A 16,922-nucleotide genomic window follows, 5' to 3' on the forward strand; every position below is an offset into this window, starting at 1 on the left:
GATCTGATCCAGACTCCTCTTCCAGCTTCACCTCCTCCTCCTCCTCCTCTCCTCCTCCTCCTCTCCTCCTTCTCTGTTTCCCTCTCAGCCACCAGCCTCTGCACGTTTAAAGCCCCACATCCACTGATTGTCTGAATCAGGAGGAATCCCAGTTGGACGAAGGAAGTGAAATCATTTCCTCTTGGTTCCAAAGAGAGCACGTCACACACACACACACACTCACACACACACACACACACACACACACACACACACACAAACCAACACACACACACACACACACACACACACACACACACACACACACACACACACACACACACACACACACACACACAGAGCACATCCAGGACTCTGTTACTTGTGTCAAAGAATCAAACAGAGAGTTTAACAGAGTTAAAGAGTCAAACAAAGAGTCAGAGAGTCAAAGGAATAGTCAAAGAGTCAAAAAAAAAGAAAAGCGTCAAAACATTTAAAGAGTAAAACAAAGACTCAAAAATATCTTAACAAAGAATCAAAGAGTCAAATAAAGAATCAAAATAAAAAAAAAATCAAACAAATAGTCAAACAAAGAGTCAAAGAATCAAGGTAGGAGTCAAACAAAGAAACAAAGAGCCAAACGAAGAGTCACAAAAAGAGTAAAAAAGAGTCAGAGTCAATCAAAGAGTCTAACAAAAAGTTAAAAAAGAATCAGAGCTCAGAAAAGAGTCACAAAAGCGTCAAAGAGTGAAAAAATGAGTAAAAAAAGAGTCAAAAAAAGAGTTGAAGATGAGTCAGAAAAGAGTCAAAGAAATAAATAAAGAATTAAATAAAGAGTCAAAGAGTCAAATAAGAATGTGAGTTCAAAAAAGAGTCACAAAAGCGTCAAAGAGTGGAAAAAAAGAGTCAAAAAATGAGTTAAAAAGAGTCAGACAAAGTTCAAATATTTTTAATTTTACATTGATGATCAAACAGTGAGTCCATGCTAACGCTCTGTGAGGATGCTAACGCTCTGTGAGGATGCTAACGCTCTGTGAGGATGCTAACACTCTGTGAGGATGCTAACACTCTGTGAGGATGCTAATGCTCTGTGAGGATGCTAACGCTCTGTGAGGATGCTAACGCTCTGTGAGGATGCTAACGCTCTGTGAGGATGCTAACGCTCTGTGAGGATGCTAACGCATTGTGAGGATGCTAACGCTCTGTGAGGATGCTAACGCTCTGTGAGGATGTGCCGACTCGTGTCTAACAGATGTTGAGGTTTGTGACTCAGGACAGATGATGATGATGAGACTCACTTCCTGTTTGTTTTTACACGTCATCACTCCGCCTCATTTTGAGTTTGATTCTCCAAAGGTTAGGTTTTTAATTCACATTAATAGAGTCTGTGGTCTTCCTCTGCAGGGGGCCTGGATCCTGAGTGGGCTCCTTGTGAAGTGGGTCAATCAGCAGATATCGTTTGACCCCCTGACCCTCTCCCTGTTTCCTCTGTTTCCTCTGTTTCCTGTCCCTGACTCAGACCTGTCCCAGCACGTGGTCTCAGACTGTAAGCAGGCCATGGATCTGTTAGAGGAGGGCATCGCCAACCGCATCACCGCAGCCACCCACAACCACGACGCCAGCAGCAGGTCCCACGCCATCTTCACCATCCAGTACACACAGGTCATCACCCATATCTTTCACATGGCGTCACTTCAGTCCGTTAACCCCCCCCCTCCTCAGGGACTCCTCAGAGTCAGCACGCGTTAAATATCCACGCTCCTCCTCTCCACCTCTCTGCAGGCCATCCTGGAAAACAACCTCCCGTCAGAGACCGTCAGCAGGATCAACCTGGTGGACCTGGCTGGGAGGTAAAGCATCACAGTGTTTGAGCCACAGTCAGTGGCTACTGCCCCCTGGTGGATCTTTAGATACTGCTTTAAGGTTTCTGCTCCTCTGACTCAGGTCCTCAAAATATGATCAGAGATTTTTCCCTCCAGCTGACGTGAGCCTGTGTTTCTTTCTTTGTGTGTGTGTGTGTGTGTGTGTGTGTGTGTGTGTGTGTGTGTCAGTGAGCGTGCTGATCCCAACTACTGCAGGGACAGACTGACTGAAGGCTCCAACATCAACAAGTCCCTGGTCACCCTGGGCATCGTCATCTCAGCTCTCGGTAAACGAGGAGTTAAATCCATCGTAGTCCTCTGAATACTCCTGTTTCTCCTCAACACTCACTCCTTCTGGTCCTCCTCCTCCTCCTCCTCCTCCTCCTCCTCCTCCTCCTCCTCAGCCCAGAACTCCCAGATGTCCAGCAGCTGCCAGAGCATCAACAGCGTGGCCTCCGAGGGCGACGGCAGCACGGCGGGCAGCCACAGCAGCTCCCTGTCAGGAGGAGGAGGAGGAGGAGGAGGAAGGAGGCACTGCTTCATCCCTTACAGGGACTCGGTCCTGACCTGGCTGCTCAAAGACAGCCTGGGGGGTAACTCCAAGACCATCATGATAGCAAGTGAGTGTGGAGGGTGTCAGTGTTTTACTCTTACTTTCCTTTGATTCAGAGCTGGTCACACAAAATAATGTTTCTGTGACGACAAATTCAGCTCATCTTTGATACGTTTGTGAGATATTTTTTAAGGGATTTGGTTTAACTTCTGCTAAATCTGGCTGAAACAGGCTGCTGACCCTCTGTGTGTGTGTGTAAAAACAGTGGAATGCTCCTTTAAGCCCTTTTTTAAACCTATGCACACGTTCCCTTTTGATTGCTAATTACTGTGTGTGTTTGTGTGTGTGTTTGTGTGTGTCTGTGTGTGTTGCAGCGGTTTCACCCTCCGCTAACAGCTACAACGAGACCCTGAGCACCCTGCGCTACGCCGCCCATGCTCGAAACATTGTCAACAAGCCTCGTGTTAATGAGGTCAGTGGCGCTCGGCGTGCGAGGAGCAGACGAAATGTTTGAGCGGGTGTTTTCTGGAGGTTAATGTGTGTGTGCTCTCTGCTCAGGACGCCAACGTGCGTCTGATCCGGGAGCTGAGGGAGGAGATCGACAGGCTGAAGAGCATGCTGCTCAGCTTTGAAATGGTACGCCGACCTTTGGCTGATCCAACGCGGCGCTCCTGCTGCGCTCTTATCACAAACACTCCACGGCTTTGAATATCAAACGCTCACACACTTCATCTTCTTCTGGGGAATGTTTGGCGCCGTGCTTTGTGACATGCTTTATTCCCGCAGGTGGTAAAGGCTGAACTTCATTGAAGCATGTGACATTTTGCTTTTACACGCTGTGCTGACTGATTATTTCTCGTCCTCTGGGCTGACAGCAGAGGAATCCCAGTCCGTCCCTGAGCGACGAGAGGGACGGGAATCTGTCTGACATCGTGCTGCAGAACGAGCTTAAGGTAATATCCACGCTGAATGATAAACCTGACAGGAAGTGTCCTCCACACGTCTCAGAGCGCTCTTTAAGTTCGTGTTTATTTCAGATTGACACAAAGTTCACTGCTCTGACTCCTTTCATTGTCAGCTTTAACCTCTCTGCTCTAAACGTTCCTCCTTCCTCATGATTCACGAGGCTCAGCTGACGGTCGTCTCCACAGACGGGTCAGGAGTTACAGACTCTGATGAGGAGACGGAGAATCACTAAACGACTCATAGATCATAACTGCTTTCAAAGTCTTATGCCGCGGCCACACCAAACTCGAACTCGTGAATTTAAATGCCCGAGTCTGGACGCTGGACTATTTTGACAAGTTGAGGGGAGAACACGAGTTAGCGAGGCACTGTGCAGGCAGAGTAGAGAGCCGTTCATTTAAAGACAGAAAGCCCAAAAGAGCATCTGAAAAACAATGAGCTGTGGTTTCATCATGACAGGAGAGTGTGTGAAAGGAGATCACCATCAAGGCCTGCTGCCTCTCCCTGGTAATCCACCTCCACTGGCCCTGCCTGGCTGTTCCCTGAGACCTCATCCTCCACCCCGACCCATGTTCCCGGAGGTCTCCCTGGGGATAATGAAGGGGTGGAGGAAAGAGAGGAGCACAGAGAACCTCCATCTTTTCCCTGGCTCTGCCCCTGCCCCGCTCCTCCCTCCTCTCTATCAGGCTCAAAACTCCTCTGAGGAAAACACAGTCGGACTCAGTGATGACCCGTGCAGCAGATCCAGCTGGAAACAATATTTACAGAACTTACCTTCAAAACCTGTCTCCTCAGAGACTTTCACCCAAGCCTGCTCCTGTTTTTCTGCTCTCTGTAGAGTTCACACGTCGTATCCTATAACTCTGGATGATGACACACCGCACAGATTGTTTTCTCCTCCATCTTCTGGCGGAGTTGGAGTCAGAGCAGGCGGCGGTTCCCCCCCAACGTCATCAAATCAATGACGTTATGGGGAAATGTTGTCGCTGATTGGCGGTCGCAGCACAGCCTTCACGCGTCGAAAGTTCAATTTTTTTAACTTGAGCGTTAAGACATCAGACGCCCCAAAGATGCCGACACCGCGACGTGCGAACCCTCCAAACCAACAATCCAAATGCTGGAACGCTCTAAAACCCACCGATGCTCCCAACACGCGAACGCTCCAAACACTCGAACACTCCAGAACCGCCAACGCTCCAAACGCGTGAACACTCCAAATGCACCGACGCCCCAAACATGTCCAACGCACTGTTCGGGGTGAATCAGCATCCTAACACGTCTTTGCATTGACTTTGTAAGTAATCGACGCAAATTCGCGTCTGTTGTGGCCGTACCATTAGACCAGCAAGCTGACAGTGACAGTTAAGACCAATTTCTACCATCACATCCTCTGAATGCACGCTCAATGATTCAACAGACGTGAAATCTCACGTGATCAAACGTGACTTTAGTCCATCAACAAACACAGTGAGGATCAGCATCTCCAGCCTCCTGTGAAACGACTCTTGGTTTCTCACTAAAGAAAAACTGTCAGGAGCTGCTCGTCTCCTTCAGTTTCCTCACAGCTTTGGGTTCAGTTGAGTTTAGTGTCATCATCATCATCATCATCATCATCATCATCATCAGGCTGCTCTTTCAATCATGATGTCGTCATTGTTAACTGTTCTGGGGTGGCTGCATGTTTCTCAGCATTAGTTTTATAAAAACTCTGCAGCTCTGAGTTTCAGGTCAGCTCCTAAAGCTGGGAATATAAAAATTAAAAACCATCTGAAAACAGGAGCTGATCTGTAGACGTATCCGTGCTGTCAGCTGTGACGTGTCGCTGCACCCGCTGACCCTCACCCTCAGGTGTTAATCCTCCTCCTCGTTGTCTCCGTCTGTCTCTGGTCTGATCCTCAGGTGGAGCAGTTAACCAAGGACTGGTCTGAGAGCTGGAGGGACAAGCAGGAGCTGCTGGAGCGCTACGGCGTGGACATCAACAGGGACCGAGCCGGGTTCCTCATCAACTCTCTGCAGCCTCACCTGGTGACCCTGGACAGGGACGTGCTGAGCACCGGGGTCGTCTTCTACCACCTGCGGGTACGATGGACACACAGAGATGTTGTTTGGTGTGTGTAGGTTTAATGTGAGGATGAAACGACTGAGGCTGGAGGAGCAGAGTTAACATTCACTGGTTGTTCTGGAGGAATCGATGCTGAACTAATCCTTAACTTTCTCTCTTTCTCTCCGTCTGTTTCTCTCCGTCTGCTTTCCTCTTCACCCCAGAGACGCATCACTCGCTGCACTCAGGCTGTGACTCTAAAAATACACACCTGCAGGAGCGACATGTAACAGTCTCAGTCTAACGTCTCCTTTTCTGCTCGTCTCTGTCTGGTTCGTCAGCTGTCTCCGCTCAGACTTTAAATCTTTTTTCCTCTTCTGTTCTGCCTCTAAAACTCCTGAGAAAAGGTTTGTTTCTTCCTTCTCTTCCTTTCAGTCTTACCCTCCAACTGTCCTGTCGATCTCCCCCCGTCTCCCCCCTGTGTGTACGTTTTTCTCCATGCATAACGCTGGTTGTATAAGAGGCTCTTAGTTCTGCGTCTGGGACTCAGGGGAGCTTAAGCCGTCCTGATTGTGACAATGACAAGCGAGCCCTCAGGCCTGACGATCAGCCTGTTTCCTCCATGTGAAGAGCTCAGGCCACCTGGGAGCACATGTGGCGCTGACAGCCAATGAGGAGGCTTTTAATCCCGTTAGACCCGACCTGAGAGTAAACAAAAGATGTGTTTCTGTCAGATCAGAGCAGCTTTACACAGACTGTAGTTAATGGAGGATCACAGAGTCAGCTCGCTGTAAGGATGATCTCGTCTTAAAGCTACAGTAGCGTGCGTCTTGTTGTTGTTTTGATGTTTTTATTTGTGCAGATGTTCACACCTGTCTCGCTCTCTCTCACAGGAAGGAGTTACCCGCATCGGACCCCCACAGCCGTCTGCAGAGGCTCACATAGGTATGTCTAAACTCTGTGTTTTACTTTTTTAAAACTTCTTTTACGCAGCTCGTTTCACTCTGCGTCTGTGTGTGCGCGTCCTGTGTCAGTCCTGCAGGGCGGCGCCAGCTGCGAGATTGAGAACCAGGCGGGTGTCGTCACGCTGAGGCCGCTCCCAGGCTGCGTCTGCCTGCTCAACGACAGAGAGGTCACCCAGCCCTGCAGACTGGCTCAAGGTGAGACCAGATCCTCAATGAGGGACGGGTTTTCATGTCCCACTCTGCAGAGGGTGATTTCAGCTCCAGCTCTAAGAAACGGTGCAGTGTCAGGAAGTGAGAGCAGGAAAACAGTGAGTCAGTCCTGGCAGAGCTCGTTGCAGAGAGATCATTAATCGTTTGTTTCTGGAGAAACGTAGAAACCGTCTGAGCTGCTGGTAGAAACTCTGATCTGTGCCCGTCCTGACTGGTTCTGCTCAAACAGACACAAAAACACAGCCATGCATAAAATGTGACCTGAGCAGCAGTCAGCGCAGCATTAAGGTCTGTCATGTGCCCGCTGCACAATACAGGAGATCACATTCAGGCTAATGTACGATGACACAGCACGCTGCACAGAGCAGACCTGATAACACATGTGGGTTAATTTACACTTTGATATGCATGCATGCTTTAAAGTGCTCTGATAGTCTTAATGTAGCTACACACACTCTCACACACACACACACACACTCACACACACGCCCTGCAGCTCTCTGCAGCACGATGCCTCAGCCTCTGATCAAAGATCTCTTTCTGTCTCCAGGGATGGTTATCACCTTGGGAGGAGAGCACAAGTTTCGTTTCAACCACCCGGCGGAGGCGGCGGTCCTCAGGGAGCGCAGACGGGTGGGTGGAGTCAGTACGATCAGAAAACTGATCAAACCGTCAGCAGCACCATCCTGATCATCGTTTCAGCCAGAGATGTTCGATACCACGTTTTCAGACTGATACCAGAGCCAAGACTTTAGATACACGAAACTTTAATTATCATTTTACACAAAGAGTCAATCTGCTGCTGAGTCCAGAATAAAACACACACATCTCTCTGAGTTTACCATCTGCTTTTAATAAATTAATAAAACTGTAAAATTAAACCAACAACTCTCAGAGTTTTATAAAGCTGGGACGACCTTTTCACCAGATTTGATTCCTTTATGATTTATGAGGTGCTGATTCTGATTTTTGTGATTTATAGTTTGCTTTTTTAAACCCAGACCATGTAGTAATAGGATTTTTTATTCAGTCAACATACATTTTACAATATTTGTCACAAAATAGACGTTTTAAACAAACCAGAATACTTATAATTAGTGACTGAAAATGCATAGGCAGAAGCAAAATGCTTATCTGAGCCTAGCCCATATATATAATCAAAGATAAGCTACAAAATAAATAAATAAATAAACAAAGATAAAGAATCAACATTAACAACATCATTACATGATCAACACTTATAGTTTTCAAAGATAACTTTGGAGACTGTTTTTCTGAAGATATAACATGAATTACAGGTTTTTATATTTATGTTTGCATCATTATTTAGTTTAACCCCAACAACAGAAACACCTCTTCAATCACATTAAGTCTCCTGGATTGAGAAGAACTTTTTGCACAGCACGAGGAAGAGAGTTTAGTTTTTCAGTAAACATTAGTAACATTAATTTATAATAAAACAAATCAGAAAATTTCATACTGTGTGAATTTAAAAAGAAGGGATCAGTGTGAGCATAATAATCTGTATCATTGATGATACGTGTGGCTCTTTTTTCTCAGACAACTATTGAATTCATATATGTTTTATATGTGGATCCCCACAGCTCTATACAGTAAGACATGTCAGGATCAATAAGTGAATTATAGATTATTTTTAATGCTTTGTCATTTAAAACATGTCTGGATTTTCACAGAATTGCAACTGACTTTGAAATTTTACCTTTGATGTAATCAATATGTTGTTTCCATGTTAATCTACTGTCAATCATAACCCCAAGAAATTTGTTTTTAAAAACTCTTTCGGTGCAAACATTACTGGTTTTAATTGTAATTTCCCCGTTTATTTCATTTTGATTTCCAAAAACCATGAACTGTGTGAAAAAGTTGAATGATGAAGATGATGTCCACTGACTAAATCAGGAGCTATATTTCCTGAAAAATGCACTTCCTGAGAGTCAGTTTATGATTTTTATTCAGGTGATTTGACACCTCAACTTTTTCCATCCCAGCTTATTAAAAAAGACTAAAATAAAGGATTTGAATTTGAAAAAAAAAATATTTGAACCAAAAAAAATTACAGTTTAAAACCCTTAAACAAAAAATTCCCAATACTATTTTGTTAATTTTTTAAAAATAAATTAAATGCAAAATAAATCTGTTTAACTGTTATCTCTCAGGTTCATTCATATCGTCTGATCAGGACGTGATGAACACTTCCTGTGGTGTCAAACTGCAGCGATGTGGCGCCAGCTGTATGCTGTTTAGTATAAACTGATGTTTTCTGATGATTCCTGAGTTTTTATCAGTGTCAGTAACTAACGTCTCTTCCTGTTCCCTCCTCAGGCCAGTGAGAGCGGTACGACCTGCGCCTACATCGACCTCTGCCCTCTGAGCCTCGACCCCAGGTAAAAACTGTCCCCGGGTTAAAAACCAGACTCTGTGACGATCTTTGTGGAGCAGAAAGACCTGGATCTGCCAGCTCGCTGCCTGCATGTTTGATGTGTGCTACATGTGTCGTCCCCGTGTTCCCGCTGTGGAAATAGGCCAACGCTTCATGCATGTTTTAACCAGCTGCTAGCGATGGCATGTGTTCATGAACGATCCCAGTCGGCTGCTCCCTGTGAGCGCTCAGCTGTTGCTTGGTGACTGTGGAGGAGCTTAACCAGAAACCAGGAGGTTTCAGACTGAAGCAGCAAACAGCAAACTCTCACCATGAAACTTAACCCACTTATTGTTTCCTGTTTCTCTGTTTCAGTGAGGAGGGAGCGAAACTCCTCCCCCCCAGCGAGGAGCCCACAGCGCGGCGGCGTGTGGAGGAGCAGCAGCTCTACGTGGAGAGTCTGCGTCAGGAGATCCAGGCCGAGCAGAGACGGGCCGAGAGGGAGCTGGAGAAGGAGCAGGCCCACCTGAGACAGCAGCACAGCGAGAGTAAGGAGTCCTCCTGCAAACCCCGAGCCGGGTCAGGAGCAGAACCACAGAACCAGGAAGTCATGAGAGAAAACTGAATCCTGACCGTCTGATCTGTCTCCAACAGTCCAGCTCTGGATCCTGCAGGAGAAACAGCGTCTAACGGCCGTGGAGCAGAGAGTCACCCACGAGTCCGGAGTCCAGACTGACCTCCTCCCTGTGGCCCTCCAGGAGCGACCCCTGACCCCTGAGGACCAGGAGGGTCGGACCATCGATCGTCTGCCGCTGGTGGTGAGGGCGAGGAAGAGGACGGTCCACGAGGAGCTGCTGAAGCATCACGCTCTGTGCCGCGCAGAGAGCCGCATCCGCCGCAAAAGGCTGCACTATCAGCTGGAGAGGATCGCCCGCAAGCGCCACCTGCTGGAAGCCAAGAGGGAACTGCAGCGGCTGGAGAGGGACCTCCCTCCTGGACCGGAGAGCCCCGAGTCCCCCGAGTCCCCGACGAAAGCCAGAGGACGCCAGTCTGTGTCGCGGAGACACTCCTTCTCTGCAGACATTTTGTCCCGGCTCTACCCGCAGAACACGCCCATCTTCAGGTGAGCTGCTACCTGTGGACTCAGGTAGACCCCGCCCCCTGTTTCAACAGATTAATGACCCTCTTCTCTCTCCTCAGACACTTCCTCCAGAGGAACAGATCCACAGAGATAAGCTCCTCCTCCTCGCCCCCTGAGCCCGGCGGCGGCGGCGGCAGGAAGTGGCTCTCAGACGAGTGTCTTCCTCGGGAAAGAACCCAGAGCTGTTCTGCTGCGGTCTCCTCAGGCCCGAGTCCAGAGAGCAGGAGCAGATCCAGCTCCTGTGAGAACATCAAACCGTCCGTCAGAGACGAGCCCAGAGCTCAGCCCAGCAGAGAAAGACCGGAGAGAAAACCTCTGCTCCCAAACCGAGACCTGAGCTTCAGGACCAGGTCGGACCAGAGCCCGGCGCTCAGCCTCAGGTCTCCTGTGGGGACCTCTGTGCAGACCGCCTGCAAAGAAAACCTGCAAGAGCCCAAAACCAGTGAGCCAAGCTGTCAGACCGTCCCCTGTCCAGGTCAGAAACCACAGTCCTTCACCGGGACCCGTGGAGTCCTCAGAAAGACCCTGTCCCAGTCTGTGGGGCCCCGGTTAAAAACGGCTCTGTCCAAAGTCTTCAAGAAGCCTCCTCCAGGAGCTGATGGAGGCAGGAGACCCAGACCTGTGGGGAGGATCACAAACAGATTCACCTGGAGACCGAGGACGGAGGGAGGACGCAGACGAGTGGTCCAGTCAGCCGTCTCCTGTGAGGAGCTCGACCACGGCGCCGCGTTCGAGGACAGGAAGCAGAGGCGCTGGCACAGCACCGAGGCTCTGACCGAGACCAGCCGATGGTTGGAGACCCAGCCGGGCCTGACGGGGTGGGAGGAGGAGGACGGAGAGGAGGGGATGTCAGACTGCGAGAGCCTCTTCTCCCTGGACTCTCTGTCCTCCGCCTACGCCTCAGCTCTGGCCGAGCAGCTGAGGCACGAGGAGGCGGCTCAGAGCGACACGGAGAGCGAAGACAGCCACATGTCCAAAGACTCGCTGACCGTGGGAAGCAGCGGGAGGGTCTGCGTCTCAGGGCGGCTCAGCCAAAGATTAGCACCAACCTACTCTCTGGTGACGGAGGGCTCTGGATCATCTGCACCGCCTGGTGGAGCCGCACAGACCAGCTGCTCCAGACCTCAGGAGACCCCCACAGAGAGGGACCAGAGTCAGCACTCTGTAACACGGCAGCTTCCCCCCAAAAACCAGCAAGCAGCTGATCCCAGGAGCAGAGACCCTGACCCCAGACTGGTCCAGGACTTCAGGAGCGTGACGCTGAGCCCACGGCCCCACAGCAGCTGCAGCTCCAAGGAGCCAGAAAACACCCCCACCCTCACCGACGCTTGGTCCTCAGCCGAGGCTGCAGACGGTCTGACGGACAGGACACTCATCCTCTGTGACCCAGAAACCAGCAGTCCCAGTCCAACCAGTCCAGACCTCTCCCAGAGCGGACCGAGGAGCTGCAGCTCAGCGTCCTCCAGCTCTGACGGAGCTGAAAAGACGAGAGGAAAGTCAGAAACTTCAGATTCACTCAACTCTGAGCTTCATCCGTCCAGAGAGGACGCAGCTGTGCAGGAGGAGGGACGGTGTCTGGACCAATCAGGACTGAGAGAGGAGGGAGGGGGAGGAGCCTGTGATGATGCTCCTGACCATAGCAACAACATGAGTCCAGCATCCTCACCTGCTCTGAATCAAACCACCTGTGAGGTCCCAGCTCAGCCTGGACCAGCTGGTCTGACCAAGTCCTCACAAACTGAAACATCAAACTATCATTTTTCAACGTGTCCAACCCACCAGGGTCCAGCTCTGAGGACGAACCCTGACCCTGGACCAGCCCAGAAACCGCCCGTCAAAGATGGAGAGCTCTGCAGTCTGGGGTGTTCGATGGATGAGCTGAAAGATTTTCATGGCTGTGACTTTGGGAAAACCCATTTCCCACCAAAGGACCGAAGGCTGGACGAGGCTGAAACCAAAGGCTCTGAGGCGCCCGGCGCTGGACAGCGGGAGCTTGTTAAACCGTCCTGTAAAATTTCCAGGAAGAGGAACAAAGAGCGACAGGACTCTTTCATGGGCAGCCTGAAAATACCAAAATGGACCAAACGCAAAGAGACGCTAACTTTGTGTCCTCCACCAACTGGCAGCCAGGACGCCGTTTGGCCCGACAACAACAACAACAGCACCGACAGGTCCAAAGAGGAGGCTGACAGCCGTGGATTTGATTCTGTTTGTGTCCGTGGCAGGAAAAGACAGGGCGGCGCGGCCTCAGTGGCGGCGCCAGTTTATGATCCCGTGAGCGGGAAACTTGGGCCCAGCGTTCAGATCTTTGAGGACTTTGAGTGTGTTAACAAATGTTGTCAGAGAGGGACCTCGGCGGGGGAGCAGAGCGCGCCGCTTGAAACGCTTGGTGCAGAAAGAAAGGACGAACCTGCAGACACAAACGGCGAGCGGCGCCAAACTGATCACACCAGGAAATATCAAGAAAGTAGGAAACGCTCCAGCAAGTCTGATGCAATTTGTAGCGCCATTGATCTGAGGATTTCTGAAGTGGTGAAAGAGCACATGAGACTCAACGGGTCCACCTGTGAGAGGAGGAGCTGCAGCCTGAGCGCGTTGTCCTCTGCGGGCTTCAGAGGCGACCACGAGAGACCGCCGGGACAGGAAGTGACACATCAGCTGACTGAGACAGGGACGGGCGGAGGAAAGCTCGGGGAACACCGCCTCCTGGACGCCATGGAGGGTGAAAACCAGCGTCCTCCGTCAGATCCTCCAGCTGAGTCTGAGCCCGCTCAAACACCTGAAACGGACCAGGAGGCGGAGCCGGATCACTCGTTCTCTGATCCAGCATCAGACCAACCAACCCATGGTTTCCAAAACTGCTCCAACCAGACCGCCCAGACCAACCCAACAGGACACAGAGGGTCTGAGGTCTCCACCCGCCCCGGTCTGAGACCAGGCGGTCTACCCTCCATGAGAGACCGCTCTGCACAAAGACAGCCTCCCCAAAGACCCCCCACGGAGCCCGAGACTGGTCCTCAGGTGATCAGTCCTTCAGGTGGAGACAGAGTCAGATCATCCGCTGGTCGTGACGCAGGAACTCAGAGAGGTTTCACCGCCGCTGAAGTGATTCAACAAACACCCAATGAAACGCCTTCCTCCAGCGGTGACACCAAGACGAACGCTGTCTGTGGCGGTCTGAGGGGTCTCAGTGAGTCCACATGGAGGCCTGGAGCTGAAGACGGGGACTCCTGCCAGTCAGGTACGGTCCAGCCTCTCAGAAACCGTCCTGGAGCAGCTCCTGGGATCGTCTCCGTTTCTCCAGAGGGGAACGTCGGCGCAGACGTCACAGCAGGAGGTCAGAGCTCAACGCCAGCTCCAGGTCGCTCTGACGGTTCACCGCCATCTTCAAACTGCTCCACCCAGACCCCTCAGGTCCACACAGACCACAGAAACTCCCAGGATGCATCAAACTCAGCGTTTGATAAGGACCCACAGCAGAGACCTGAACCAGAACACAGAGGGGGGTCCACAAACCAGTCTGAGGAGCTGAGACACAGAAGACCTCAGACCAGCTGCAGGTTCAGTGACAGACTGACCCACGGGTCCATGAAGACCAGGACAAAGAGGGTCAGAAGGTCTAAGATCCAGACCCACCCCAGCTCCTCCTCTGAGTCCTCCCTCAAGTCCTCGGATCTGGACGAAGACGACGGCTCAGACCGCAGGAAGCTCTACACGGGTCTCTCATCCAAGCTAGTGAAGCTGGGACATCAGAGGGACCAGGAGGGGGGTCAGACCAGGACCCTGAGCCCAGAGGTCTACTCTGATAACAGACCCAGATCGGATGAAGCTCACATCCCCAACCCAGGCTCGCCACCCGCCCAGGGAACCACTCAGAACGCCGCTGTCAGGACCTACGCGGTGAGGTCTCAGGACTCCTCGATGCACTTCGCCTCCAGCGACATCAACCCGTTCGTCCACCAGCGGCAGGAAGACGACGCCAGCCAGCTCTGCTTCAAGACGCCGGCGTTTGGCAGCGCCGCTGACCTCAGCAGCAAGTCTCCTCTCCTGGACCGCTCGGAGAAACGCATCACCAGGTGCTGCAGCGTGGACGACGGTTTGAACGAGCAGAACTCGCCGTTCACCTCACACCTGAGCGCCTACGCTGCCCACAGAGGGCTGTCCAGCACGCTGAGCAGCGTGGAGGACTACAGGGACGCCTCGAGCAAAGGCGCCGCCCAGCGGGCGCCTGAAACCCACAGACCAGTCCAGACCAGAAGGTCTCTGAGTGACCACCACGGTGTCGGTACCAGCTCCTGTCGGGTCGATGGTTCCAGGTTGGTTTACTCTGGAGAAGAGACCCAGAGGACTGAGACCAGGACCCAGAGCGGGGTGTGTGACCACGCCACCCAAACCAAGCGCAGCCTCCACAGCAGCTCCGCCCCCAAGAGGACCGAGCGCCACAGACGGAGCCAAACGGAAAAACCTGCAGCTCAGAAAACCAGGACGGACTTCAGAGAGTCCCCGACCTGGGCCAGCATGGAGACCATGTCGGTCCAGCTCTCCAGGCTGATCCACAGCACCTCGGACCTGCTGGACGACGTTCAGGGGATGAGGTCAGGGGAGAGCCTCAACGCCACGCCACGGAGGAGCCTCAACCTGTCAGACGCCAGCCAGACCCACCGCCAGACCAGAGACGGGTCCACTCAGACCTCCAGAGACGCTGCAGTCCAGACCGAGGAGTCTGAACAGGACGCCAGCGCTCATCAGACCCCCAGCGCTCCGACCCAGCCTCAGGAGGTCAGCGTGGTCGTCAGGGTGGTCGGCTCAGAGGTCGTCAGCGTGTCTGAGGACAGAGGCGTCAGCTGTGCGCTGAAGAATAAAACCAACACGCCGGAGAGGGCGAGGCTCAGCGCGGCCGACACGAGGAGCGACGGTCAGACCGCAGCACCGCCGGAGAGCGGCCAATCACCTGCTGGACGCCAGAGACGAGTTCAGTCTGCCTCCTCCAGACCGCCAAAGATAAGCCCCTCAGACGTCCAGGAGCAGAGGAGCGCCGCGATGCGTGAAGTCACCCAGAGATCAGTGAGGAAACAGGAAGCTGACGGGAAACAGGCGGCGTTCACAGACCGAGCGTCCTCCCCCATCCTGACCGTGTCTGCAAAGCTACGCCTGAAGCAGAGAGGAAACCTCCCAACGCCGTGTCCGCCCACGCCCCAGGAGGCAGAGAGAGACGGACTGACCTCAGGAGCATCAGGACGCAGCGCTGCGTCTGACAGGACGCCCGGGGAGGATCACCATGCTCCGTCCTGTAGATCAGGATCCCTGTCCCTGGAGAAAGTCAGTGACGTGAGTCTCCTGAGTCCTGAGGTCGACTCCTCCGGCCTCACCTCCTCCCTGGACGTTTACAGCAGCAGGAGGAGCGTGAGGTATGACGGTGACACGCCCAAACGCCAGAGAAGCGCTGAGGAGTGGACGGCGTTCACTGTTCAGGACCAGCTGTCCCCCATACTGAGACCACCTGACGGGCCCAAAGCGGGGTGTTCAGAGACCTGCAGCTTCAGAGGAGCTGATCCTGAGTCTGTGGAGTTTTACGTTGGCTCTTTCGACCAATCCCCAGCCAGCAACGGGGCGGTGCAGCTTCAGGAGGATGACATGGCGTCTCTGGCTCCCAGCGAGTGTAACACGGACATCCTGGTGAACATCAAACCCCTCACCAGCGTCTCCCCCTGTCAGGACCAGCAGACGGTCCCTGAAGACCTGCCCCTGCACAACAAGTTCACCAACTGGTCCGGGATCAGCCAGGAGCTGAAAGCCTGCAGCAGACAGACCCCGTGTGCCCCGTGTGTGAGGAGCAGGAGGAGCACGGACTGGGAGACGGAGAGCTCCTCCTCACACCTGGAGCCCGCGGTGCAGAGCCACAGGAGGGCCAGGGAGATCCAGAGACTGAGGACGGAGCGGGAGCAGGTGATGGCCTCCGTCAGCCTCAGCATCAATCCCACGCCGCTGACCGTGGAGCTCGCCGAGGCCAAGCTGCACTACGGGCTGGGAGAGACCGACACGCTGTTAAAGATGCTGTCCCCGAGGTCCAGGGAGGAGCCTGGAGCCGCGTCTGCGCCCAGCAAACAGCAGCTGTACGACAGGTCAGGAGACCAGGATCTGGGCCTATCTAAGTCCTCTTTAAGTCCTCTTTAAGGCCTCTTTAAGGCCTCTTTAAGTCCTCTTTAAGTCCTCTTTAAGTCCTCTTTAAGGCCTCTTTAAGGCCTCTTTAAGTCCTCTTTAAGTCCTCTTTAAGACCTCTTTAAGACCTCTTTAAGACCTCTTTAAGACCTCTTTAAGTCCTCTTTAAGACCTCTTTAAGACCTCTTTAAGTCCTCTTTAAGACCTCTTTAAGACCTCTTTAAGACCTCTTTAAGACCTCTTTTAGGCCTCTTTAAGACCTCTTTAAGTCCTCTTTAAGACCTCTTTAAGGCCTCTTTAAGACCTCTTTAAGACCTCTTTAAGACCTCTTTAAGTCCTCTTTAAGACCTCTTTAAGTCCTCTTTAAGACCTCTTTAAGACCTCTTTAAGACCTCTTTAAGACCTCTTTAAGACCTCTTTAAGTCCTCTTTCAGACCTCTCTCTAGTCTAGTTTTAGGGGGTTTCTGTCTATGTCTGCTGCCAGTGTAACGATGAATTTTTGAGTCACTTGAAGTTTTAAATGTTGAACATTTTCTCTAAAAAGAAATGCTTACAGAGACATTTACAGTTTAAAACTGATTCTTCCAGAAAAGTTTCTCTTGTTAAAGTTGAAAAATATCATTTTAAAGACTTAAACTCTAACAAACTTTGTGATCATCATGAGTT

The 16,922-nt window shown here is 51.7% G+C and overlaps 1 protein-coding gene across 3 annotated transcripts in view; it reads left to right on the forward strand.

The window, feature by feature from the left end:
- Positions 1-16,922, forward strand: part of stard9 (StAR-related lipid transfer (START) domain containing 9) — a 51,244-nt gene that overhangs the window by 26,193 nt on the left and 8,129 nt on the right. Inside the window, exons 8-22 of one of the 3 annotated variants that reach the window (XM_074691703.1) lie at positions 1,499-1,641; positions 1,762-1,829; positions 2,031-2,128; positions 2,246-2,461; positions 2,769-2,866; positions 2,953-3,030; positions 3,270-3,347; positions 5,260-5,439; positions 6,295-6,346; positions 6,436-6,561; positions 7,127-7,209; positions 8,920-8,981; positions 9,332-9,504; positions 9,611-10,079; positions 10,157-16,219. In XM_074691703.1, the coding sequence (XP_074547804.1) occupies positions 1,499-1,641; positions 1,762-1,829; positions 2,031-2,128; positions 2,246-2,461; positions 2,769-2,866; positions 2,953-3,030; positions 3,270-3,347; positions 5,260-5,439; positions 6,295-6,346; positions 6,436-6,561; positions 7,127-7,209; positions 8,920-8,981; positions 9,332-9,504; positions 9,611-10,079; positions 10,157-16,219 (7,987 nt within the window). Of the gene's footprint in view, positions 1-1,498; positions 1,642-1,761; positions 1,830-2,030; positions 2,129-2,245; positions 2,462-2,768; positions 2,867-2,952; positions 3,031-3,269; positions 3,348-5,259; positions 5,440-5,683; positions 5,809-6,294; positions 6,347-6,435; positions 6,562-7,126; positions 7,210-8,919; positions 8,982-9,331; positions 9,505-9,610; positions 10,080-10,156; positions 16,220-16,922 lie in introns of those variants that run through there. The other 2 variants (XM_074691704.1, XM_074691705.1) reach the window with 2 other exon arrangements.

The sequence above is a fragment of the Halichoeres trimaculatus genome, unplaced genomic scaffold (genome assembly GCF_033239565.1).
Source record: "Halichoeres trimaculatus isolate MK-OKI-2021-1 unplaced genomic scaffold, fHalTri1.1 fHalTri1_scaffold_17, whole genome shotgun sequence".
In the NCBI taxonomy this organism is placed as follows: Eukaryota; Metazoa; Chordata; class Actinopteri; order Labriformes; family Labridae; genus Halichoeres; species Halichoeres trimaculatus.